The sequence below is a fragment of the Squalius cephalus genome (genome assembly GCF_949319135.1).
Source record: "Squalius cephalus genome assembly, chromosome: 19".
NCBI lineage: Eukaryota > Metazoa > Chordata > Actinopteri > Cypriniformes > Leuciscidae > Squalius > Squalius cephalus.
The window spans coordinates 26,347,038-26,370,564 of record NC_137140.1 but is presented as its reverse complement, the minus strand read 5'-3'; the positions used below and the strand labels follow the sequence as shown (position 1 = coordinate 26,370,564).

Genomic DNA, 23,527 nt, shown 5'->3' with positions numbered 1-23,527 from the left:
TTACTGCCAAATAATAAAACAATTATTAGTTAGTGAGAAACATGCAGCACTATAATAATAACTTCAACAACAATAATTAAATGCTGCATGTTTCCTAATTTTTTTAATGAATGACTGAATACTAAATTAATTAATTTAGTATTCATTCATTCATTAAAAAAGTAGGAAACATGCAGCATTTAATTATTGTTGTTGAAGTTATTATTATAAATATCAGATAATATCTGTATCAGTTGTAAAAACACAATCTACTGATGTGAGAATAAAGAGAGGAATTAAAGACTACCTTGCAGCTGCTGCTGCTCCAGGGTTAGTGTCTCCATGGTGTAGGTGCAGAATTCCAGATTCTCCAGAGCCTGTTGTCTCGAAGTCTCATCCTGCTCCTCTTCCAGCATGGCCTCCAGCTCCTGGGCTGTGTGAGTATACATATCAATGTCTCTTTCCACCTCCTCCAACCTCAGGAGTAACCTGTATTGCTCCTGCTCCCTCTCTCTTTCGCTCTCCATCTCTTTCTCTGTCTCCAGAGCATCCTCTGCCTCTTCCACCTCTTCAACAGTCTCTTCCTCTTCTGGCGAGTTATAAAATGGATTGGAAGTGGATGGAGGGGTGCGGGACGTCACAGCATTGGTGCGTGGACATGGAGGAGGTGGGCGTGGTGCCGGACGTGCGGGTCTGTAAGGCTGAGGAGCAATACGACCATTGGTTTGAGGACAATGCAAGTTTGTAGGTGCTGGTGGCCTAAGGACCCGAGGTCGAGGAGGAGGTGGGCGTAGCATTCTCCGTCTCTCCAGAGAGGAGGATGCGGAGCCAGATGGAGAGGAAGTGGGGGGCAACAGATGTTCCATCAAAGAGTGGGAGGAGCCACGGATTATGTCATTCTCATTGCTGTAGTCCATAATGGAGAAGTGACGGGAAATTTTGTTGCCCCATCCGCCACTAACCTCCTCCCATCGGCTCTGTTCCGTTGCTCCGTTGCCATGACCGGGCAAGCTCCTTTCAAACTCTATCAGTTGCTGAGAAAGCTTGGCTTCAAGTTCCCCAGATGACAGATCCAAAATCCCCATCGTCTGAGATGTCGGTAACCCATTTGGACCCTGTCCTTGAGACCATGCCATTTGGTCGCTGCGGCCACCGGATATTAGATCCGCATCATTGACACTTGCGTGTCGAGTTAGCTTTTTCTGCCTGTTCTTCTCACCAGAGGTTTTACTGCTGAGGGGGGTTCTGCTGTCATGAGAGGCATAGCTACCATTGTTTCTTGTCCAGGTGAAACTAGGTGAGGATCTGGAGGGAGGATTAAGACTCTGGTTCCTCGTGATGGGTGCTGGGGGAGGTTCTCGTAAACTGGTGTGAGAACCGTTGCTGTATTGCCTGTTGCTGAGAGCATGAAGACTTGGCCTGGGGGGCAGCTGGGGTCTACCCAGATTGGGGCTGCCCATTCTGGTCCTTTGGACTCCTCTGTGGGCTGAGCTACTCGCTCTGCGGGGCTGCGTTTGAGGGGGTGGGGGTCTTTCTCGACTTCTTTCTTGTGACTGAACCTGTGATTGACTTGGAGTCATTCCTCTCTCTTGAGAACTTTGATCAGAGTGCATGTAGCGCACATGGTCATCCTTTCTTTCTTCCTCCCGGCGCTCAAAGTAATCCAGGTCCCACACCGTGTTGTCTTCCTGGGTAGTCCACTCTTGCCCATATTCTGCAACCGAACGATCATGCTGAACTGAGGTATAATCGGGAGTGTAACATTCTTCTTCTCTCTCGGGTACACTAATTTCACTAATTAAAGTCTCAGTTTGTGGGACGATTTGCAGCTGTCCTTCCATCTTGACAAATCGATGGGGAAAAACTCCTCTTCTGCCATGTATTTGCCCCTCCAACCACCCGTCCTCGAGCGTAGCAAGGATACGAATCCTATCACCGACATCAAAGTCTAGCTCGCCTGGCTCAAGGGCCCGGAATTCATAAAGCGCGATACCGTATACAGCTCCCTCTTCTTCCTCCTCCTCTTCTTCTTCCTCTTGCTGTTGTTGAGTCTCCATTTCTGGATTTTCCTCATCCTGTTCTTCCTCCTCTCTCTTCTCTTCTTCTTCCATGCTGTAAGCCGGATACTGTTCCAGGGTCTGAAGTTCAGGCTCCTCCAGAGGTGAGCGCAGGTGTCCGAGCAGCTCCACAAATCCCTCAGGGAAAACTCCTGTCCTGCCAGCCAGCTCTCCCTGGAACCAGCCAGGTTCTGGCAGGCCTATGATGGTGATGACATCACCCTCCCGAAAGTCTAGCTCCTCGTCCAGCTGGGCGTGAAGGCTCATGAGGGCACGGGCCTGGCCCAGTGCGTGTGGGGGGAGCTCAGAGGCCTGGGCGGCTGCACTGCGCTCTGACAGCTGCCTGGAACGACCAGAAAGCTCCAGCTCTTTAATGCAAGACACAGGGAAGAGCCCACGTGAGCCCCACGCATTATGCCCTCTTATCCACACAGCATCCACACTGCATTCAGCAGCAACTACATCACCTACAGCAGGAGAGAGAGAGAGAACAAGATATAAGCATCCGAATAAAAAAGGATTGAGATATCACAAAGTGATAACCAGAACAAGAATAATGGCAATAAATAAAATTCCAGACATATTTAATGAAACCTCTACATCTTGTTCAGAATTCAGCCTTCCAGCATGACTTCTTAATGAGCGTTTCATTTATTTTTTTAGTAGAAATAGCTAAAAATTAAGAAAAAGAGACAAATTTACTTGACGAGATTGTCTATATAGACTGTCAAGTCAAGTCAAGTCAAGTTTATTTATATAGCGCTTTTCACAACATAGGTTGTATCAAAGCAGCTTCACAGTAATAAATTAAAACAATACATCAATGTTTGTTTCTAGTGGAACGTCCACGTTTGGTAATGCTGATCAATAGTATCGTTGATTGATTAATTAAATTAAATATCCCCAAATATCCCCAACTGAGCAAGCCAAAGGCAACAGTGGCAAGGAACTGAAAAACTCCATCAGGTGACCTAATGGAGAAAAAAAAAAACCTTGGGAGAACACAGGCTGTCTCTTGAATATATTTATTAAGATTTTATTTATCATTTTTCATTACATATTTGTTTGTTTTATATCAGCATCTAAAGTTTTCAAGGCAAAAACAGTGTAAAATCATTTTAAAAGAAATAAGTAATGAAATGAATAAAAAGGATAGACAACCAGGATAAATAATTTAGTAATTAATTAATGAATTGAAATATAAGTGAATTTTTTCTTATTGACCTGGCAGGCTTTTTCTATTTTATTCACTATAGCTAAAACACAAACAGAGGAACTAAACCTCTAAATCCCCTCAGGTAGTGTGTTCAGTGGCTACAGTAGAGGTGATGTACAATCTAGGGCTCTACTGTCTACTATAAAAAAGAAAATGTTACCTCTGATATTCTATATAAATGCCTCATTCTGATATGACATTATGCCACTCTGAGTAAGCAGGACTTATGCTGAAGGAAAGAGAAAATAGAAGTACAAAGGGATTTAAGGGTCAGCTACCTATGGTATTTCAACCGTAATCAATCTATGTATGGATTACACTTCTTTGTTAAAGCAATAACTGGTTCAAAGATGAAAATTCTGTAATCATTAAGAAAAAACCTGTTCCAAACCTGTATGATTATCTTTCTTCTGTGAAAAACAAGTCTTCTGATACCACATGATAGCTTTTTGTGAGGGAATGATTTTTAAAGATATTATTACTAAAGATTCATGTTTGGGACTCCATCATGTCTTTGATTTTTTTCTGTGAATAAAGAAAGTCATACAGGTTTGGATTGACCTGGCAGGCTTTTTCTATATAAATGTACTGCCAGTACATTAAGACAGTATAAACTTTTATTCAAGAATACTAGTTTACATTCTCTGAATACTAGTCTTAAAGGGGGGGTGAAATGCTATTTCATGCATACTGAGTTTTTTACACTGTTAAAGAGTTGGATTCCCATGCTAAACATGGACAAAGTTTCAAAAATTAAATTGTACGTTTGAAGGAGTATTTCTGTGCCAAAAATTGTCCTTCCGGTTTGTCACAAGTTTCGGAAAGTTTTTTTCGAGTATGGGTATGTGTGACGTCAGATGTAACGGAATTTCCTTATATGGGTCCTAAGGGCACTTCTCTGGTAAGATCGCGGGCGCGCGCGCACTCGTAGACCAGAGCAAGAGAGCGAAAGCAGTTCGCCATCAAAGCGCCCTGCCCGGCTTTTGGGAAGCCAATGTCACCAAAGAAGTGTGTTTTTGGTTGCCAGGGCAAGACAACCCTGCGTTAAGGCACCAGTGGATGGAGTTTGTTTTTCCTGAGCATAAACGGAGTTGTGTAGACTGTTTGTTCCCTGCATTTCGACGATTAGGGTTGGGCATCGAGAACCGGTTCCAACTGGGAACCGTTTAAAAAAATAACGATACCATTGGAATCGTTTCGAAAATTTGTTTTCGATTCCGATCATCGGTTCCAAACGCGCACGTTTGAATTTCCGGAAGTGCTTGCCGCGCCCGTTTGTTCTGTTGCAGCAATGGAGCACGTTAAGCGGTGCTCAATAGTGTGGCTTTATTTCACCGTAAAAAAGCCTGGGTCGGCAGAGTGCAACACAGGTGACAAACGTATTTCTTGCACGGGCGGGTGCACTACAAATATGACTAAACACCTACGCCTGCATGGTGTACAAAATTAAGTGTAGCGTTTTTGACATGCTGCGCGGTCCACTGTCTCGTCCTCCTCGGGCAACCCTGCGCGACCAACGTTAGTAACGTTGCCAGGAGTGCAAAATAATTCATCTGTAATGTTTGTTATTTTGAATAGAAATCATCACTCATAAAGCAGTCATTCATGTCTTCTCCGGTTTATTTGTGTTCACATACAGTATCCACCAGGGCTCTTAATCCAATGGTGCGCATATTTGGAGAAATAATGATTTATCATCACATGTTTGTAAAATATTTCGTCATACAGAATAACATTACTATTCATTTCCCACTGCATTATGCGATCTGAAGAGCTCAAACAGCGAACACATCGAGCTCTGTCTCTGCTCTTCCTGATTCGCGTCAGTTTATGATATCAGCGCTCTCTCATTCGCTGTACAGCTGTTAATCATCTCACGTAGACCAATGCGATTTGAGGTATTTTCATATGAATAGAGAATATTTATAGTAAACTTGCTAAGCAAGGTAGCTATTAGCTGCATATAAAATGCTAAATATAACATATTTCAACATCTTTTTTTGACTTAAAACTATTTTAAACCACGACCGGAATATGGTGTTTTAAAGTGAGCTTTTATACATTGAGTTAGTTTATACATGTCCAGAGAGTCCAGACCAGGTTGCAAGTTCTGCATATATAAATCTGTTTTTTGGTCTGGTGCAGAGGCATTCCTAATTTTCTCCCACATGGGCTGCAGCTCCCAAAATTAAAACTAAATCAAAATAAAATTTTCCTCTGTGAAATGAGCCTGTGACAGGTTTTGACTCCACCCCTCAAATAATCGGAATCGAGAATCGAAAAGAACCGAAATCGAAATGAAGAATCGGAATCGGAATCAGAATCGTTCAAATCAAAACGATGCCCAACCCTATCGACGATGATTGTTTTATAAACAAAGCCCAGATCGACGGATTTGCAGATCGTCTAATGCTTAAGGATCGAGCAGTCACAATGATAAAGGTTCGGTGAGTAAAACTGCTTCTATTGTCTCTGTGTGTTGTTACTAGCTCGGCGCGTTAGCACAGCTTCGCCCACAGGGCCCGCCTCCAGCCGCTCGGTTTTTTCCGGAAAGACTCGGTACATCCTATCTTACTTTTATAAATATAATAAAACTAAAGACTTTTTGGAGATATGAAGGATGCAATACTACTCTATAGGTACTCAAGATTAACAGGAGATTGAGTGAAAATGAGCATTTCACCCCCCCTTTAATATGTAATGCAGTGTTAATCTTTTTTTTTTAATTAAACTATTTTTTATTTATTTGACACAGTGTCTTAAATTCAATGTGAATGGCACAAGATTCTAAAGATTAAAAAAAATAGCAAGATGCGAAAGATGTCCATCTGCATGTGCAACAGAACAACAATCGAACCTTCTGTCAAGCTTAAAATAATCATATACGATATATAAGGTCTGAGATGGATTATGTTTTGTATTATGTGCATTAGTTTTATTTGTATTAGCTAGTACTTATTTACATAAACATCTTTCTTCTTCATTGTATCATGCTAAACCATGTTTTTTTTCAAAGTCATTCTGTTAATGTGACAGTTCATAGGTTTGAAACGACATGAAGGTGAATAAATGAAGGAAGGAGAAGGATTTTCATTTTTGGGCAAACTATCCCTTCTAAGTACCTTATTAGTAAATGGAAATGTAACTTTTAGCTGTCTAATTGTGTTTACACTATATTTGCAGTCAGGGCAAAATACTTCATTCCCTTTATGCTGTCCTTGTAAATAGCACTAGAGCTGAGTGAAGCTCACCTCTGACCTCAAGTCAGTTTGCATGGCAGTAAAGTCATTGGTGTGGTCAGTTTTAGTAAGCAAACACACACACACACACACACACACACAGACCTCAACAGGAGTCAGAATGTCCATTAGAGTCACAGGGGTCACATTCCACACAGACGCTCCCCGCCTCCCATTGTGTTTAACTCATAAACTAGAACAGTGTGTATGATCCCCACAGACATGATAGTGGAAACTAAATTCATCCAGTTGTGTTTTTAACGTCAAAATAAAGGGAGTGTGCACTAGACGAATCACAGTTTCCACATTAGATCAGTACTGACTACTACAAACAGAGTATTATGCAAAACACCACAACAAAATTGTCCAAGGCAAGCAATGAAAAGAAGAAAAAAACATTACGGAACTAATTGAAATAACAGATAAGTAATACAGAAATATGATAAAAAATTTTTTTTAAAAAAAAGTGTATTTTACCTGTTGGGGTTATGGGGTTAAAATTTCTCTAAACAATATAAACACACAACTAGTGACATCTAGTGGTGAACTGGGATCACTTCTTAAAAATGGCATTTTAAATTGAATGTATAGTACTTTAAATCTGGAAACTCTGATGATATAAGCTTAAAAATAAACCATAAAATCATGAATAAACCAGATCTATGAATCAGAGCCTCTATTTTTAATTCACTATAGCTAAAACAGCAAACAGAGGAATTAAACCTCTAAATCCCCTCATAACAGTTAGGGTGTTCAGTGTCTACAGTAGAGGTGATGTACAATCTAGGGCTCTACTGTCTACTATAAAAAAGAAAATGTACCTCTGATATATGACATTAAGCCACTCTGAGTAAGCAGGACTTATGCTGAAGGAAAGAGAAAATAGAAGTACAAAGGGATTTAAGGGTCACCTACCTATGGTATTTCAACCATATTCAATCTATGTATGGATTACACTTCTTTGTTAAAGCAATAACTGGTTCAAATATGACAATTCTGTAATCATTAAGAAAAAACCTGTTCCAAACCTGTATGATTATCTTCCTTCTGTGAAAAACAAGTCTTCTGATACCACATGATAGCTTTTTGTGAGGGAATGGTTTTAAAGATATTATTGCTATATATATATATATATATATATATATATATATATATATATATATATATATATATATATGTATTTTTTTTCTCTCTTTCTTTTCATTTTTGAACAAAAAAATGCAGATTTTGCAGAAATTGCAAATGTCCAAAGATTCATGATTGGGACTCCATTATGTCTTTGAATTTTTCTGTGAATAAAGAAAGTCATACAGGTTTGGAATGACATGAGGGTGAGTAAATGATGCCCTTAATGTGCGGTGCGGTGAGTAAATGTGCATTAAACATCAGCATAATTCATAATTTTTTACGTTTTCCCTTTGTAGTGATAAGTATACACATTCCTTATATTCAGAATGGCATCAAAATAAATGTATTTAAATAATAATAATAATAATAATAATAAACTTAATGAATCTGGAAAAAAAACTCATACATGTTTAATAACTAAGAGTAAATGTATGTACCTCTCTTTAGTGGTAAGTTTCCAGCTTCTACAGAGTTAAAGTCATTGATGCACACATACAGATTCTCGCCTGTCTTGGTGCTTGGGATTACAACAGGTTCCACAAAAGTGCTGGGAAACTGGCCTGAGGGCAGAAAGAATGAAAAGATAATCAACACCGGTGTGAAAGGCAGAAGACTACATGCATTGTGGAATTCTTTACTGTGACTTTACCTGTGACTCCATCTTTGATTCCGAGAAGCCAAAATTCATCAACAACACTGAGCACTTCAATGACCTCTCCAGTAAACAGAGGGAGTTCCTCAGAGACGCTGGGGAGGAACTCAAACACAGCACGCACCACCGATCCAGCCTCCATGTTCACTCATCACCTGAGCATCACAAACAAAAGAGAGAAGAATCAAACATGACACCTATACAACCATATTAATACTGTACATTGTTGGTTTCCCAATGTATTTGTCAGTTGGATGCCTTTTCCTTTTTAAGAGGAGAAAGCACTCATTCTGAAGTGATGAGCTCAAAACATGATGATGTCAGACCAGCTGTTTGGAAAATAAGAATCCCCAATTATGAGCATCTAGGGAATACCAAACAATCTATTTGCTTTTGTAGTATTAGCATCCTAAATGAGCAAGGCTTAGCAATAAGGATTTTTTTCTGTTGGCCAAGTCAGGCCAATTATTAAACGTTAAGATTTGTTTTATAAATAAATAGTAACATACACTCTTTAATTTCTCATTAAATATCTTGTTTAACTCTAATAAAGTAAAAAGTGTTGTGAATGCCATTTCACATTGACTTATCGGTGTTCTCAGCTCCACTACTGATGAATCTTCAGCAACAAGGCAAAAGAAATCACATTTCAACTGAGTTGTAAATATATTTCAAATAAATGCTGTTCTTTTATAATCCTGGAAAAAAATTATCATGCTTTGTATCAAAAATATTTAGCAGCACAACTGTTTTCAACTGATAATAAAATGTTTCCTGAGCACCAAATCAGCATATTAGAATAGAATGATTTTTTTTAAGGATCATGTGACACCTAAGACTTGCGCAATGGCTGCTGAAAATTCAGAAGGAATAAATTTCACTTTAAAATGTATTAATATAAAAAACAGATATTTTAAATTGTATATTTTAAAAATAATATTTCACAATGTTAGTTTTTCAAGTATTTTTGATCAAATAAATGCAGCCTTAAATGAGAGAGAAAGAGGAGACTTCTTTCAAAAACATTAAAAAAAAAAAACATCCCAAAACGTTTGAAAGGTAAGTGTACATAGTGAATAATACATCCCCTAACTCTTTTGCACATCTGCTCGTTTAATAGCATCTCCACGCACAAATAGAACTGACGGCAACAATCTAGCACAAGTAATAGTTCTGATAAATGGCTCAAACATCTCTCACATTGGCACCGAGCGATTCTCATTGTTATGCCCTGATGAGATTGACTAAATAAATGTATATTTGGATGCTGAAGAAACAGGGAGACTGATTTCACCTCTCTCTTGGACGACAACAAGTTCAAATCTGTTTATTCGCACACTAAAACACATTAAATCATTCACATGAGAGCAATAATGGGGTGGAGGCCTTGTGTAGTCCAAAGTTTTAGACAATGATGAGTCATGAAGTTCTGTGTGCATGAAGTAGGCTAAACAAGTCTGCAATATTAATTTGCCTGAGCATTTGAACATATTTATAGGGGAGCATGTTTCTGCCAGAATGGGAAACTAGGTAGTGACAGTCCTCCTCCATGACTAACAAACAGAGATTGATCTAGCCCACTAACGAAGCCAATCCCAACTGAATGGAGAATTAAGTACCACTGTGAGAGTGTGAATACGAGAGAGACAGAGAATGATAAAGAGAGGAAATGAGAGCTGAAACGCACATGTTTAAGAAGCTCAAAGAGCTCTCTGTCTGCTGTGTGTCAGAGAGAGTGTGTCTCTCTCTCGGGACCTCTCAAGTGTCGGGATCAGGGGTAACAGGTGACCCGACTGGGAGGTGACAAGGGTCACAGCAAGAGTCATGTAGTTGCCAGGTGAAAGAGCGTCTGAAAGTGACATTTTGTCCTTGTGTTTCACATAGATGATTGTGTTCGACTTAGGCTGGTGTAACAAAAAAGTAGAAGAGCTTCTCTTGACAAAATACAAAATACTACAGCCTTCAAGCGTATGCTAGGTTGCATTTTGGCAAGAGTTACGCTTTAAAGTCCCCCTGTAGTCAATAATTTTATCCCTTAAAACTCATCTTTGATCACCAAAATTACATATTTAAATGTTTTTCCTTGAAAAAAAAATGTCTTCATGCCTAGCTTGAATGTAACTCTACACCCTTGCCTCATTTAGTATACGCGGTTCTATGAATATGCTAATTAGCCCCGCCTCCACTCACTTGCACCAGCACAGAGATCGACGTGATTGGTTACAAGGCAGTTTGTGACGTCAGAAACACCAGCGATTTCAAACCGTGTTTTTGAGACCATCTTTGGTTCACTGAAGTTTTAAGCAGAAAATACTCAGCAATGGTGTTGACTTATGAATTTGCATATGGTTTGTTTTAAAGCATATTAAAAACACCACATAGACATACAAACAACATTGAAAGCTGTATTTTCACCACAGGGGGACTTTAAAGAAACTCAAAATCTAAAATTAAAAGCCTAGTGTTAACCCACACCACTTCCCCTGTGGCGGAACACAGTATTCATGATGTTTTGAGAGATAGAAGTGGAAGGAAGAAGTGATGCATAGTATATCAGAATCATATCAGTTATCAGCAAATATTACAGAATTACAGATTTTTTAAATAATTGTTTTGATTGATATTGGAGATAAATCATCCAATATTGGCTATTTAATTGTGCATGCTCAGTTCCTCTATTGAGGCTAACGAAAGCTAATTTTCAGCAATACACCATTTTTTATTAAATTTAAAATTAAAATCTTCAATCATTGTTAGATGTACGATATACTGTTAAAAATTTTGGGGTCAGTTTTTGAAAGTCTAGGCTATTCCTCACAGCCTCACTTTCATACCTGTCATGGTGCTGTTCTGAATAAGGTCTATACATTAAATATAAAAAATCCCTCATCTGACCATGATATATCGGCACCATAAAGGTTATCAGATGATATTAGGGATATTTATTTCATCATCCCTAAATAAAAGTGGTAAATTAAATAAATTATTAAACAAATTCTTGGTTCTCTAAAGCGCATTGAATGTGATCAATGTTATAGTGCTTTGAAAGCCAGTCTGAAACCTTAAAAGGTGCTTTCATACTATAATACTGCCTGTTAAGTCCCAGATTGAATTGGAAGAGAGGCAGCTGCTTTTGATTTTGGACACAGCCAATGTGTGTCAGTTACAGAAAGAATGCGCTGATGTAACTCATGCATTTGATGGAGTATCAAAACTTTAAGCCTCACGAGAGAGATAGAAAAAAAAATCATAAAATACCCTAAACATCACTGAGGGTGTTCAAATACCTATTATAAAACACCTAGGGAACTGTTGGATCACACATACATGCATTGTTCCTCTAGAAGATTCAAGTGCTTTTTGCTTTCACAAGGGAAAATAAGTGAAACCAGAACACTAATAGGGTAAAATGATTTCAGGAATTTTGCATTTTACCCTCAGTGCTGCAGTTCTGATCAACACATGGGAAACCCTCTGAAACAATGGAAAATCAGAGGCTTGATGACTAAGAAATTCCAGTCATCGTTCGTCACATTCTCTGTGCACTACTTTAATAAGCGGACTGAATAAGTTGCTCAATGAAGGAAGAACAAACATGTTCAGACACGAGGGCTAAGCCACAGAAACTGGTTGTGTGTGAGTAACAGCAATTCTCTTTGCACTGAGATCTTTTGGTGAGGAAAAAAAACTGGGAGATCCCAGTGCAAGATTCCAATGAGTGCTGATATTTCCAGCTGACGAGTCAGTTCATGCGAGTCATTTTGTCTGAACATCAGGCATAGAACGGGCAGAGTCTACCAGCACTCCTGCAGCTATTATAAAATAAAAAAAAATTACTGTATATTTTTACTTTATTTGCCTGAGCATTTGAACATATTTATGTTTCTGCCAGAATGGGAAATTAGGTAATGACAGTTCTCCTCCATGACTAACAATCAGAGACTGATCTAGCCCACAAATGAAGCCAATCCCAACTGAATGGAGAATTGAGTACCACTGTGAGAGTGTGAATATATATAGGCCTAAATATATTCCCAAATATCCAAAGAAAAGAGGCAGCAATGAGAGAGATTGCCTGTTTTTTTAAAAACATCTAACTTCTTTAACATCCTATGTGGCGGTAACTAGTGATTACCCAGGCAGGCTGAAGCAGAACTTACGACACCCCACCCATCTTTAGGAATTAGTGTAGAAACAGGGCCCACAATTATTACCAAAAGTATCTGTAGCTCAACTGGCAAATAATGTATACAAGGACATTACCATTATGCTTACAGAGCATTTAATTAAAAGAACATCTGTAACTTGCATTTAACATTAATAATTTGAGTAACTTAAATTTGGTTAATTAGGAAATAATTTAATTTACAGTTCCTTGTGCTCAGGACAACAAACTTGTATTTTTACAGATGTATCTGTAGTGATTTAAACAATGACTCCATTTTCCTGTGATCAGAAGCCAAGTTTGAAGGACACTGTCCTTCATGTCCCACTGTCACACACAAAGCATACAGCAGAAACAAGCAGACATATGGTCCTGCAGGGAGCAGGTGACTAAGCCAGATTAGTACTCTTGTAAAGAACACTCGTTGACCTGGCAGGAGAAGGAAGGAGAGTTTCTGCTGGCACTCACCTCAAAATCAGGTGCAAAACATAGGCTTACACCAGAAACAACAAGTCGGTTCATCAAACTTTTTAATGGACCCTAAAAAATTTTCTATTTTAATTCATTTGTTGTTTCTAACATCCAACATAAATCAGCTGAATCCAATAATGCTTACTCAATGATTGCATGTTTATCTAGGCTACAGGCGGAACACTTAAATGCATCTTTTTCTAAAACATTAAACTAATGAGCAGTCAGAAAGAAAAAAAAATTCTCTTATGAATTTCATGCTTTCTCTACCCTGCTCAGATTAGATATTTCATGCCTGATTTATTAAAAATCTATACTATTTTGTCTTATAAAATAAAACATTAAAAATGTAAATACATTGTTTTAAATGCTACAAGACAAGTGAATCACAACATTATAATATACAGCATAAAGATGGATATTCATTTATGCACATCTTGCTGGTTCCATACAAGGTTATTTTCGTAAACGAAAACTGAAACTAAGACTAAAACTATTGGTCTAAAAACATTTTCGTAAACTGAAATAAAAAAGAAATTTCAACAAAAATGAAAAACTAAAACTAAACGAAACTAACAAAACTTACTGAAAAACTAACTGAAATAAAATTATAATTAACAAAAATAAATAATCGGTTTCGTAATTAATAAGCTCTCATACTGTACCGGAAAATCACTTTTTTCCATTCCACTGCGCTACTTTATTTTTCAATGTATGACCATTGCCCTCGAGTCTCGCGTCTTTTGCATCGTTTCGCGCATGACACGACGTTCTAAAAATTCAGCACACTCAAGTTAAAATAAGTTAAACTTTTAAAAGACGCGTACTCGAGACCTTGCGCTTTTTTCCCATTCCGCTGCCTGCGTATTTTTTCAGTTTTTCTAAGCAAAACCGCTTTCTGTGTGAACCAGCCATAAGAAGCAGAAATAAATAGCCAAATAAATATATCTATCATGACTAGACTTTATGCAAATACAGCTGTACCTTAATTCCAGGTAAGATAACCATCTCATGTGAAACTGAACAAGATACCACACATATTAGACTAGTAATATAAACAAATAGCATGTCTAGCCCAGAAACAGACGTACATTTGTCAGAGTAGAAGTAGGCCTATACTAAATGTCTGTTCTGAATAGAACATTTGAATATGAGTATAACTATGAGTATATGATTGCAATAGATGATAAATGATGCAATAGACAAAAAGCATAAATGTATCAATACAAGAATAATGTTTGAAAGGATTAATCATAGAAATAACCTTAAAGAATAATCATAATGATCATACGCATATTTTCTTTTTCTTATACACCACGTTTAACAAGATTTAATATGAATGAGTATGAATTAATAATTTTTACTTTTTAGTTGCATATGTTTGGTTCTTTTGTTCATTCTCAAAATCCTCAAAAAAATTATTTATTTTTATTATTAAAGCTACACTGTGTGATATTTTCCCCCATCTAGCGGTGAAATTGTATATGACTACCCAGTGAATATTAGTTTCTGTTCCTTTCAATTCCGAGGGCGTTTTAACTACTACGGTGAACGTATTATTCCAAGATTAACATGGCTTCCAGTTCGACTTCGCAAAAATTGCGCCTTTAAAACTATTCATCACCTGTGATCCGTTGCAGCACAGATTTATGTTACAAGGTAAACAATACTTTTCACCATTAATGTGAGGAAAAGTAACGCAAGTTATACTAGAGGTCGTTCTGGCGTTATGCACAACCATGCTATGGTTAGACAAGCAACTATAAAACTTTGAGTTTACACAAATAGGCTGAATTACCTGTCGAGAAGAAAGCAGGCAACTTCGGCGTCTGTTTTAAAATCTTTGCTCCTCATGAGCTCTTTCCATCTGGGAAAAGTTACTCCAATATTGACTTTGGTCTTGCTGATTTGCCTGTCGCGTTGAAGTTTTAATTCTCTTTCGCTTCCTTGGCGACTCTGCTACATGTCCTCGAAAATAGGCGTGATCCTCCATCTTCAGCAATCTTTCAAATCTGCCAGCAGTCGCGAGTAATCTCCCCCTCGCATTCGTCACGGTGTCACTGAGTGTAAAACGCGAAAGGCGAATTTCCAGGTATGTCCCTCTTTGGCAAATGTATTTTCAAGATGGAGGCGCAACATGGCTGCCGCCATTCGAGCTTCTCGCTCATATGTATTATAAATGGCAGATTTTACGCTTACGAGAATACTTTATTAGTTGGTGGATGTAATTACACATGAATGAGCACATATACTTTTGATAGAATAAAGTGTTTTTTTGCTAAGAATCAACTTAAAAAGTTACACAGTGTAGCTTTAAGAGGTTTTCACAAGAGTTAACTGCAAACTGCAAACATTAAACTTTGCTGAAATTAAATGTCTTTAACTGGAAGTGTTCTGTTAACTCTGCTAAACTATAATTACTAAAGCTAAAACTGAAACTAAATATATAAAAACTAAATAGAAATGTGTTCACAAAATAAAAACTAAACTAAAACTGACAAAACCTTTAATGAAACTAACTAAAACTAAACTGAAATTTATAGGAAATTTGAAAATGATATTAAAATAAAAACTAATTTAAAAATGCAAACCTATAATAACCTTGGTTCCATACAGTGTTTTTTTATACGATATCCCAAAATGTGCATAAAAATAGGTGGATGGAAACATGGTGCTAGAGAAAGTTCACTTGAATATTAAGGTCATTGGATGAGCAAATCTCAAGCTAATAAATAAGGATGAATGAACAAAGCAAACTAGTGAAAGAGAGAGAGGGTCTCTCTTTTTGTCTGTATTTGTGTGTGAATAAGACTTGGCGCTGGAGTGATAGTGGTGGGAAATCGACAGACAGCTTTGTAAACACTCACTCTACAGTCTTTCAAAGGGGTTACACACACACACACAAACAGCTGGCATTTAGACAAAGAAGCAACTGTGCATCAGATGAAAGATTCAGCATTGAGGACGAATGTGACGTAATATCACTAGCTGCGTTTATGGATCGTTATAATCGGATTGTAATCAGACTAGTAGCGGAATAAAAAAAATAGATAAGTCCATTAAGAAATATTAAGTCTGCTCTTTAAAACAAAAAAATAAGAATGGTTAGTATGTACAAACGGCAGGACATTATATTTGTGCAGTGAGTGCATGTAAAAAAAAAAAAAACATCAATTCCAATTTGCAGCTTTTGACATATATAGCGCACATCAACCTGATCACATTATATAGTGTTCATGTAAACACTACGTTCGGATTCATCAATCGGAATGAATTAATTCCGATTCAACAAAAGGTGTCCATATAAACGTAGCTAATGTTGCATATCTGCATTTGTGTTTGTTTTTAGTTGTAGTCTTTAAAAAAGGCATTTGAAATAATAAACTAAATAAAATGTAATGTTGTGAAAAATATACATTTTCCATACGACTCTCTTATCTATCCGACAGCAAGTTGGCATACAAACCCGCCTCCCCTCACTCACTCGTTTCATTTGCTCCGGATGAATATTGTTGGTGTAACAGGGCTTAAATTTCTGCATGGGATTTCGGATACTGCGCATAATTTTACTCATTTCTCCAGATTTTGTGCTCACATTCAAAAAGCCGTCTCTGACTAAATAGAATTCTATTTCACTGATTATTGCGCTTAAACAAATACACACAAAATAATGTCACAATGCCGATCTTGGCTGATGTTAGGCGGTATACCAGTGCTGGGAAAATATTGGTTGATTTCAAACGGTACAATATCATGATTTTGCTAATTTCGGTACTCATGCTGCTGTTCCGGAGTTCACCGCTAGGTTGCAGTGTGCCACTCAAACTGACGTGAAACCGGCAAATGTGACAACAAGAGGAACAAAATGGATAAAGCAGTTAAATCTCACTCAATATGCCCACAACTAATTAATAAAGAGGTCAGTAGAAGTGAAATTTGGAATTACAGATGGCTTGTGTGTGCGTTGTTGGCGTGAGCGCAAAGAACCATCTCTCAAAGAGATCACAACAACGCTACAACTGAATTATATAAAATCGCTTGGATGTTCAAATTGGCAAGGTGTAAAAAGATGTGGGCAAGTGATTTCTGTCAGCTGTCTGGAAACACAAGCAAAAGTGTTGTAGCTAGAGTTGTCAAAAATACCGACTTCGGTACCGAAATGTAAAAATGTGACGATACCAGCATTTCTCTCTAGCATTTTGAGCGCTGTTGAACCATTTTTTTAAACACATCTGATTGGCCACTGTGTTGACGCTCTCAACATATATGTCTCTGATTGGCCACTGTGTTGACGTGCTCAACATATATGTCTCTGATTGGCTACAATGATCAGTGCTTCAAAAACATGTTGTCTTTGACGCTCTTCATCGAGTGCTTACACAGAGACACAACACGAGCATTTGAAAGTGGCGTCTATCAGCGGATCCTTCTATCAGCGGATATATTGGGGATCCGCTCATAGATGCCTGCTTTTAAACGCTCCTGTGTGTATCTGTGTAAGCACTCAGAAAGATGACAAAGATGTCATTGTTGATCATTGTAGCCAATCACAGACATAGCCTATATATTGAGTGCGTGGCCAATCAGAGGTGTTTAAGAATCCGTTCATTAGCGCTCAAAATGCTAGAGGGAAATGCTGGTGACTATCGTCACATTTTTTACATTTCAGTACCGACTTGGTACCGAATTAGTTACTTTTTGACAACTCTAGTTGCTAATAAAATAATATGCTAATAAACATTTGCGGTAATTTCCCCCTTTATAAATGTGAAACCTGCAAGAATGAGTAAAATTATGCACAATATCCACGCCAAAAATCAGACCCGCCCTATATGGTATAGATTTAATATCGATACTACAGTATTAGTTTGTGGTACCTTATCGAAGCCAAAATTGTGGTATAGAGCCATCCCTAGTCTTTGCCGAGTATTCATGTAAACAGTCAGTTATGTTTTAAGTGACCGCAAACAGTTGAGAAAGAAAATGCATGAGTAACAGTATAATGGATCCGTGTTTCAGGTCTTAAAGTGTTTGCTGTCAAATTATGAGATAATTAAAAAAAATATCTAGGCCTATATAGCAGTTTTTTCCCCATGGTATTGATGTCAAAATGCTAAGTGACTAGTAAATTTGGAAAGCCACTAGCCAAAATGGCTGGTGAGCAAAAAAGTTAATGTCAAGCCATGGTTGTCACACAGAATTTCCACTTTCCAAATTACGTGGTGGAAACCTGTGATGCAAAGTCAGGGTACAGTTTTAAAACTTTAAAACATCTGGCACATCTTTGCCCAAATATCGCCTCTCTGTTCTTTCTCTTTCTGTATCATTTGCTGTCAGAAGTAGCTGTGATCCAGCCCTGGATGGAGTCTAAGTGTAAACATCCTTCCCCTGGCTACACGTCAACAGTCTTCCTCATCCCTTTTCAGATCCCAGACACTCCCCTCAAAACTTTAACCATCCCTTTCCTCTTTTTCGATTCTCCTGCAGTGCTCCCTCTCTGGAACCCAATCTGCTGACCGTCTGCTTTTATTTATTGAACGGGTCCGATTTCAGGCCAACAATGGAGGGGGGAGGGGGGTATGCGGGAGGTGGGTCGCTCCCTGCCCCTCTCTGCTATTGCAAAACACATACAGGCCTGGAAGCTTCTATATTGTGCCACTCTTCTGCTGCTTTTTATATAACTGTTGGGGTGTTTACGGCACTGACATTGTGTGTGCCCGTCAGATGCACGCCCCTCCATTTAAATGCATTCATTTCAAAACAGCCCTTGCATGAGGATCATTCTAGATGAGCTCAAATTGATGTGGCTCACTCTTGTCTCAGGATGGGAGAAAATACAGCAGATTTGGAACAGATCATAGTTCTGGGTAATAATCTCGCTCAATAACAACAAGAAGCAATAAGGCTAATTCCACTCCAATGAAAGAGAATATCAATTACAGGATGTGGGCTGTGGCCGAAACTGCCAGTCAATTACTTAGAATTTTAAATAGGTGACAACAATGATCTGATCCAAAAAAAAAAAAAAATGTGGTAAACAATGTGATGGGGAAATCAGATAGTGCCCACCTACAGTATATTCAATCTTGGCAGGACTACCCATGTTTTGCAAACTACACAAAATTCATCAATTTGTTCAGCTTGACATACTTTCAACAGGTATTAATTATTAGACACAATACAAGTTGTTTCAACTTCTCAGTTCTACATGGTTTTGTTTTCTTCTCAGCTATTTAAATTAATAGTTAATCAAAAATGCCATCATTTAGGAGAAATTATGAAGACCACTTTCTATGTTCTATGCACTTTCTAAGCTTTCAAGCATCAAAAAGGACACAAAAGCACCATGAATGTATTCCTACAATAGCTTTGTGTGAGAAACAGAATGAAAATCATTACTCACTGAAATTCTTCTTGACATGAAAGTAGTAGAAAATGTCCAATTAATGAACAACATTTTTTGAGTCAGAACTTTTCATTCACTTAGGTGAAAGTATTCACAAAACTGGTCTGAATGATTTGTTCTTGAGTTCACTGACTCAATAGCCGCTTTTCCACCCTGGGGCCAAATGGTTCCAGTTATATTTATATTTCCATATTTATAGGCTAGTCCTTTTTTGAAGCTTGAAATCTTACGTTTCCATTCAATGTAACTGCATTGAAAGAGCAACTGACAGAATTCATTTTTACTTTTATTTTCTACAGAGGAAAGTCATACAGGCTTGAAATGACATGAGGGTGAACAAATAATAACAGAAGCTTCATTTTTGGGAGAACTATCAATATATCTCCTGGATACTTTTTCTTTTTCTATTAATTTCTTTGTTTTTCTCAATGCTTCAGCTTTGCTTCTCAATAAATAAAGACAGCAGAGCTAAAGCTCTCTCTTTCTCTAAACATTCTTATATGGCTCTTATATTTCGATTTTCAGAGCACCCTAACTTCCTCATTCCATTGCTTTCTCTGTGTGCCCTGTTTCTAGGCTGACAAAAATACAAGGGTGGGAGCTGGGAGGTGTGTCTTTGGCAGGTCCAAGTGGAGTTTTATGGGGAAATCCAGGGTTCACAAGAGACCATGCAACTTTCCCTGCACAAACATTGAGTATAGGGATCTCCCAGTCACGTGACCCCTAGCCGTGTGTCAGCCATTTTGACGGTATACATCCGTCAGCTACTCACATTGGCTATACTGTCTATGGACTGTCTAATGGCAATAGATCTATTATTAGGGGTGGGTAATATATTAGGGAGTATATTATTATACTAATAATATAATTATTAGTATAATTGTTTTATAATTAGCCTAAATATTGCAATACTTTGCGCTACAGTATTGATATAATTGCGTGCGCAAAATATCTCGATACTGAACAGAATCGAGTTTTCCCCCACCACTATTATTAGCTTCAGCTAACTCTTCACGTCATGTCATCGCACTTATTAGCATCACAAAAATATATATCAAGTATACAAGAGGAAGATAGGAATCATAGATCCATATGAAGCACCGCAAGTTCTTTTTACAGGCATTTAATGTGTAGAAAAACTTCCTGACATTGAGTTCGGTGACATTTACAGCTGACGTTACCTTATTCACTTCCCATCACGCTACACCAGAGCTTCATTAAAAGCATACAAAAGCAGGCTATCGGTTGTCATGGACATGTTACAAAAACTGAATAGACGTAAAAAGTCAAGTAACCTTGTATAATTTCATCTCAACTTTATTGTATATTTTACATGCACTTTTATTATTTGTTTACATTTTTCTTCTTGTACCTTATATCACAAACAGTTGGAAGCCAAGCACCACCATCAGCGTTTTGCCTGTATATTGCCGCCAACCACTTGTTTCTCCGTTTTGTTTCTTTCGGGATACGGTATAAAGATAGGCCTATTCCTTTTGTATGATCACGTATCTGATCGCATCCAACTGCACAGCATCGCTCGGGCATGATAGAATATCGCGACGAGCTGCAGTATCAATGTAGTTTATACCAGAGCCCGTCTCTGTTTATACTGTCTATGAGTATCACCGGCGGTTTAGCATTTTCTATTCCGTCAAAATGGCTGCTCCAAATGGCGTGACGTCACGCGGGATGTCCCTATTGAGAAGCAAAACCCAGATGGACATGGTTGCTATGGAGATCAAGAGGTTTGCAGGCCTGTGTGAGAGAGCACTTTCTGAAATGTCACATTCTCCCAGACACACCTCCCCCTACAAACACAACCTTGAGAGGCTGTTCTTTAAGGCTATGGAGAAAACAATTTCCAACAGAGCATCTAATGAGGCTACTGGACTACGGCCCACCACTGAGGCTTAAAGTAGCTCCAATGATTTTTTTTTTTCTCCACAGAACATTCAAGAAAACCAAGACAAAACTATCAAACAATTATCAATGAGTCTTTGAGAGGATGTGACACACCTAAAAATGCCACCAGAAACCCCCGTTTTGACAGCAATGGTTCCTGTTAACGTTTTAAAATTCAGAGCAACATGTCTGCATTAGTGAAATATGGATCTGAAACAAGTTATTATTACTTTATATGGTGACTAGGGTCAACGTTTAACAGGAATAAAACATGAGTATAAAAGACATTAAGTGAGCCCTAGGGGTGTGACTCTTTGAGTAAACAGCGAATTGATTTGATTCACCCATACATAGGTTTTTATTTTATTAGATTCAAGAATGACTCAAATTTGCGCATATAACTCATTTAAAGGGGACATATCATGCTAAATGCACTTTTTTAGCCCTTAAATGCATTTTGTTGTATATTTGGAGTGTTTAGAAGTACAGAAAAGATGAAATTATTCTCTTCAGGTGCTTCGTTGATATCTTTATATTCTGTTTTGGTCATATTTTTCAACCTGTTCCGATTTTTCTGTTATCTATGACGTTTTTTGAACTATAACGTCACAGTATTTGCAGCGGAACTGCCAAATAAGGACATTGACTTCCAGCCCAACACTTCGAGCAATCCGCCATTATTATTTCTCGCTGCAATTTTGTAGTCCAAGCTAAAGGATGCAGAAGTTACGAGAGGGTAAGTTAAAATGTTCGGTTGTTGGATGTAGTAACCCACACGCTTTATTACACCGTCTAATGTAGATGAACTGCCGCGCTTGTGGCGCATGTTTGACTAAAAGAACGAGCAGAGAGAGAGAGAGACCCGGTCGCGCGCGCGCGCGCTCACTCTCTCTCTTCAGAGAGGCGAAAGTGTAAACAAGACATCACCGTCTCCAAACTAGACGCTGTCTTGCTCTCTCTCCCTCGCACATACTAATCAAAATAAATCGACACGGTGGTAAAAGGTCGAAAGACCAAAGTTTCATGTGTAACAGTTAAATACAGTAACACACCATTGCGATACATCCATATGAAGACGTTGTTCTGCAGGTTCGTCGTCTTCATTTTTATCTCGCTCCGGCTCCGACTCTGGCTCGAACATGTAAGGCTGGCTGGACAAGTCTTCCGTTGTTGACATTTTGTTAATAACGTGTGAATAAAAAGTTTATGTGCCGCTAGATAATCCTATCTCTGCTATCAGACTACAAAAATGGCCGAACGGGGTGGAGTTGAACCTCTGCAACCTGGAGAGGGGGCGGGGTATGAAGTGTCTCAATTTTATTTAAAGAGACCGCACCAAAACGAGTTGCTGTCAGACGCACGTCAGAAAAGGGGTAGAAAGGGGGCTTGTGGAGCTATAATAATGAGGAATTCAGACCCAAGCATTGCAGTTCCGCTTTATATAGATTACAAATGTATGATTTATATGTAAAAAGGAACAATTTAAAAGCATGATATGTCTCCTTTAATGTTCATATAGCCTATTTTTTTATATTAAATGCTACTTGTGATTAATCTGATTTCTAGAGTCTAAAACCTATCACCAAACCAACTTATTCACGATTCCACCAAAAACAAATACCAGTGCAATGATGCATTTAATGCATCATATGAATCGACAGGATTTTGTAATTGATGTATTAAGAATATGAGTCAATCGTTACACCCCTAGTGGCCCCCCTTGTCAGTGTCCAGGACAACGTTCTTGGTCTTCGCATCCTGGCTGCCAGTCTTCTACAGTCCAATGCTAGCCTTAATTTGATTTGGGAAACTGAAACTACTCCATATAGACAAAAATACAGTATAATATTGCTTTGACTTACTTTGCCAATTTTGACAACACAAAGTCATATGTTAGCACTGACTCATTGAGAGAGTTGTCATAGATCCATGTGAGGCTGGCTCTGGATAGAAGAGCGATACACTGGCTATTTTAAACACAAAAGAAGATCATCTGCACTGCAGGCCACAACTCATTGTCTTCTTGAAAAAGAAAAGGACTGAAAGACTTTCCAGTGGGCAGTCAGACAGTGTCCAAATGTTGCATCCATGATCCATCTCAGATTCATTTCAATTGTGCTTGGCTTGTATCACCTCTGTTGTAGTGTTGCAAGTAGCACGTAGCAGAGTCACATGACTTGGCTCCAACATGACCTCCTTTCCGTAACCTATTCTGACAAGTTCAATCCTTCTTTGAGTCAAAGAGAAGAGGCCATGTGCAACACAATGTCCCAAGAACACAACTGGTGTTCTAAACAAATGTCAGCCAT

The 23,527-nt window shown here is 38.3% G+C and overlaps 1 protein-coding gene across 2 annotated transcripts in view; it reads right to left on the bottom strand.

Annotated features, from left to right (window-relative positions):
- dnmbp (dynamin binding protein) overlaps positions 1 to 23,527 on the bottom strand; it is a 54,633-nt gene that overhangs the window by 26,440 nt on the left and 4,666 nt on the right. For both annotated transcript variants that reach the window (XM_079851435.1, XM_079851436.1), the window contains exons 2-4: positions 8,269 to 8,426; positions 8,057 to 8,179; positions 287 to 2,503 (exon numbers count right to left, since the gene is read on the bottom strand). In XM_079851435.1, the coding sequence (XP_079707561.1) occupies positions 287 to 2,503; positions 8,057 to 8,179; positions 8,269 to 8,413 (2,485 nt within the window). In that variant the 5' untranslated portion in view covers positions 8,414 to 8,426. The remainder of the gene's footprint in view (positions 1 to 286; positions 2,504 to 8,056; positions 8,180 to 8,268; positions 8,427 to 23,527) is intronic.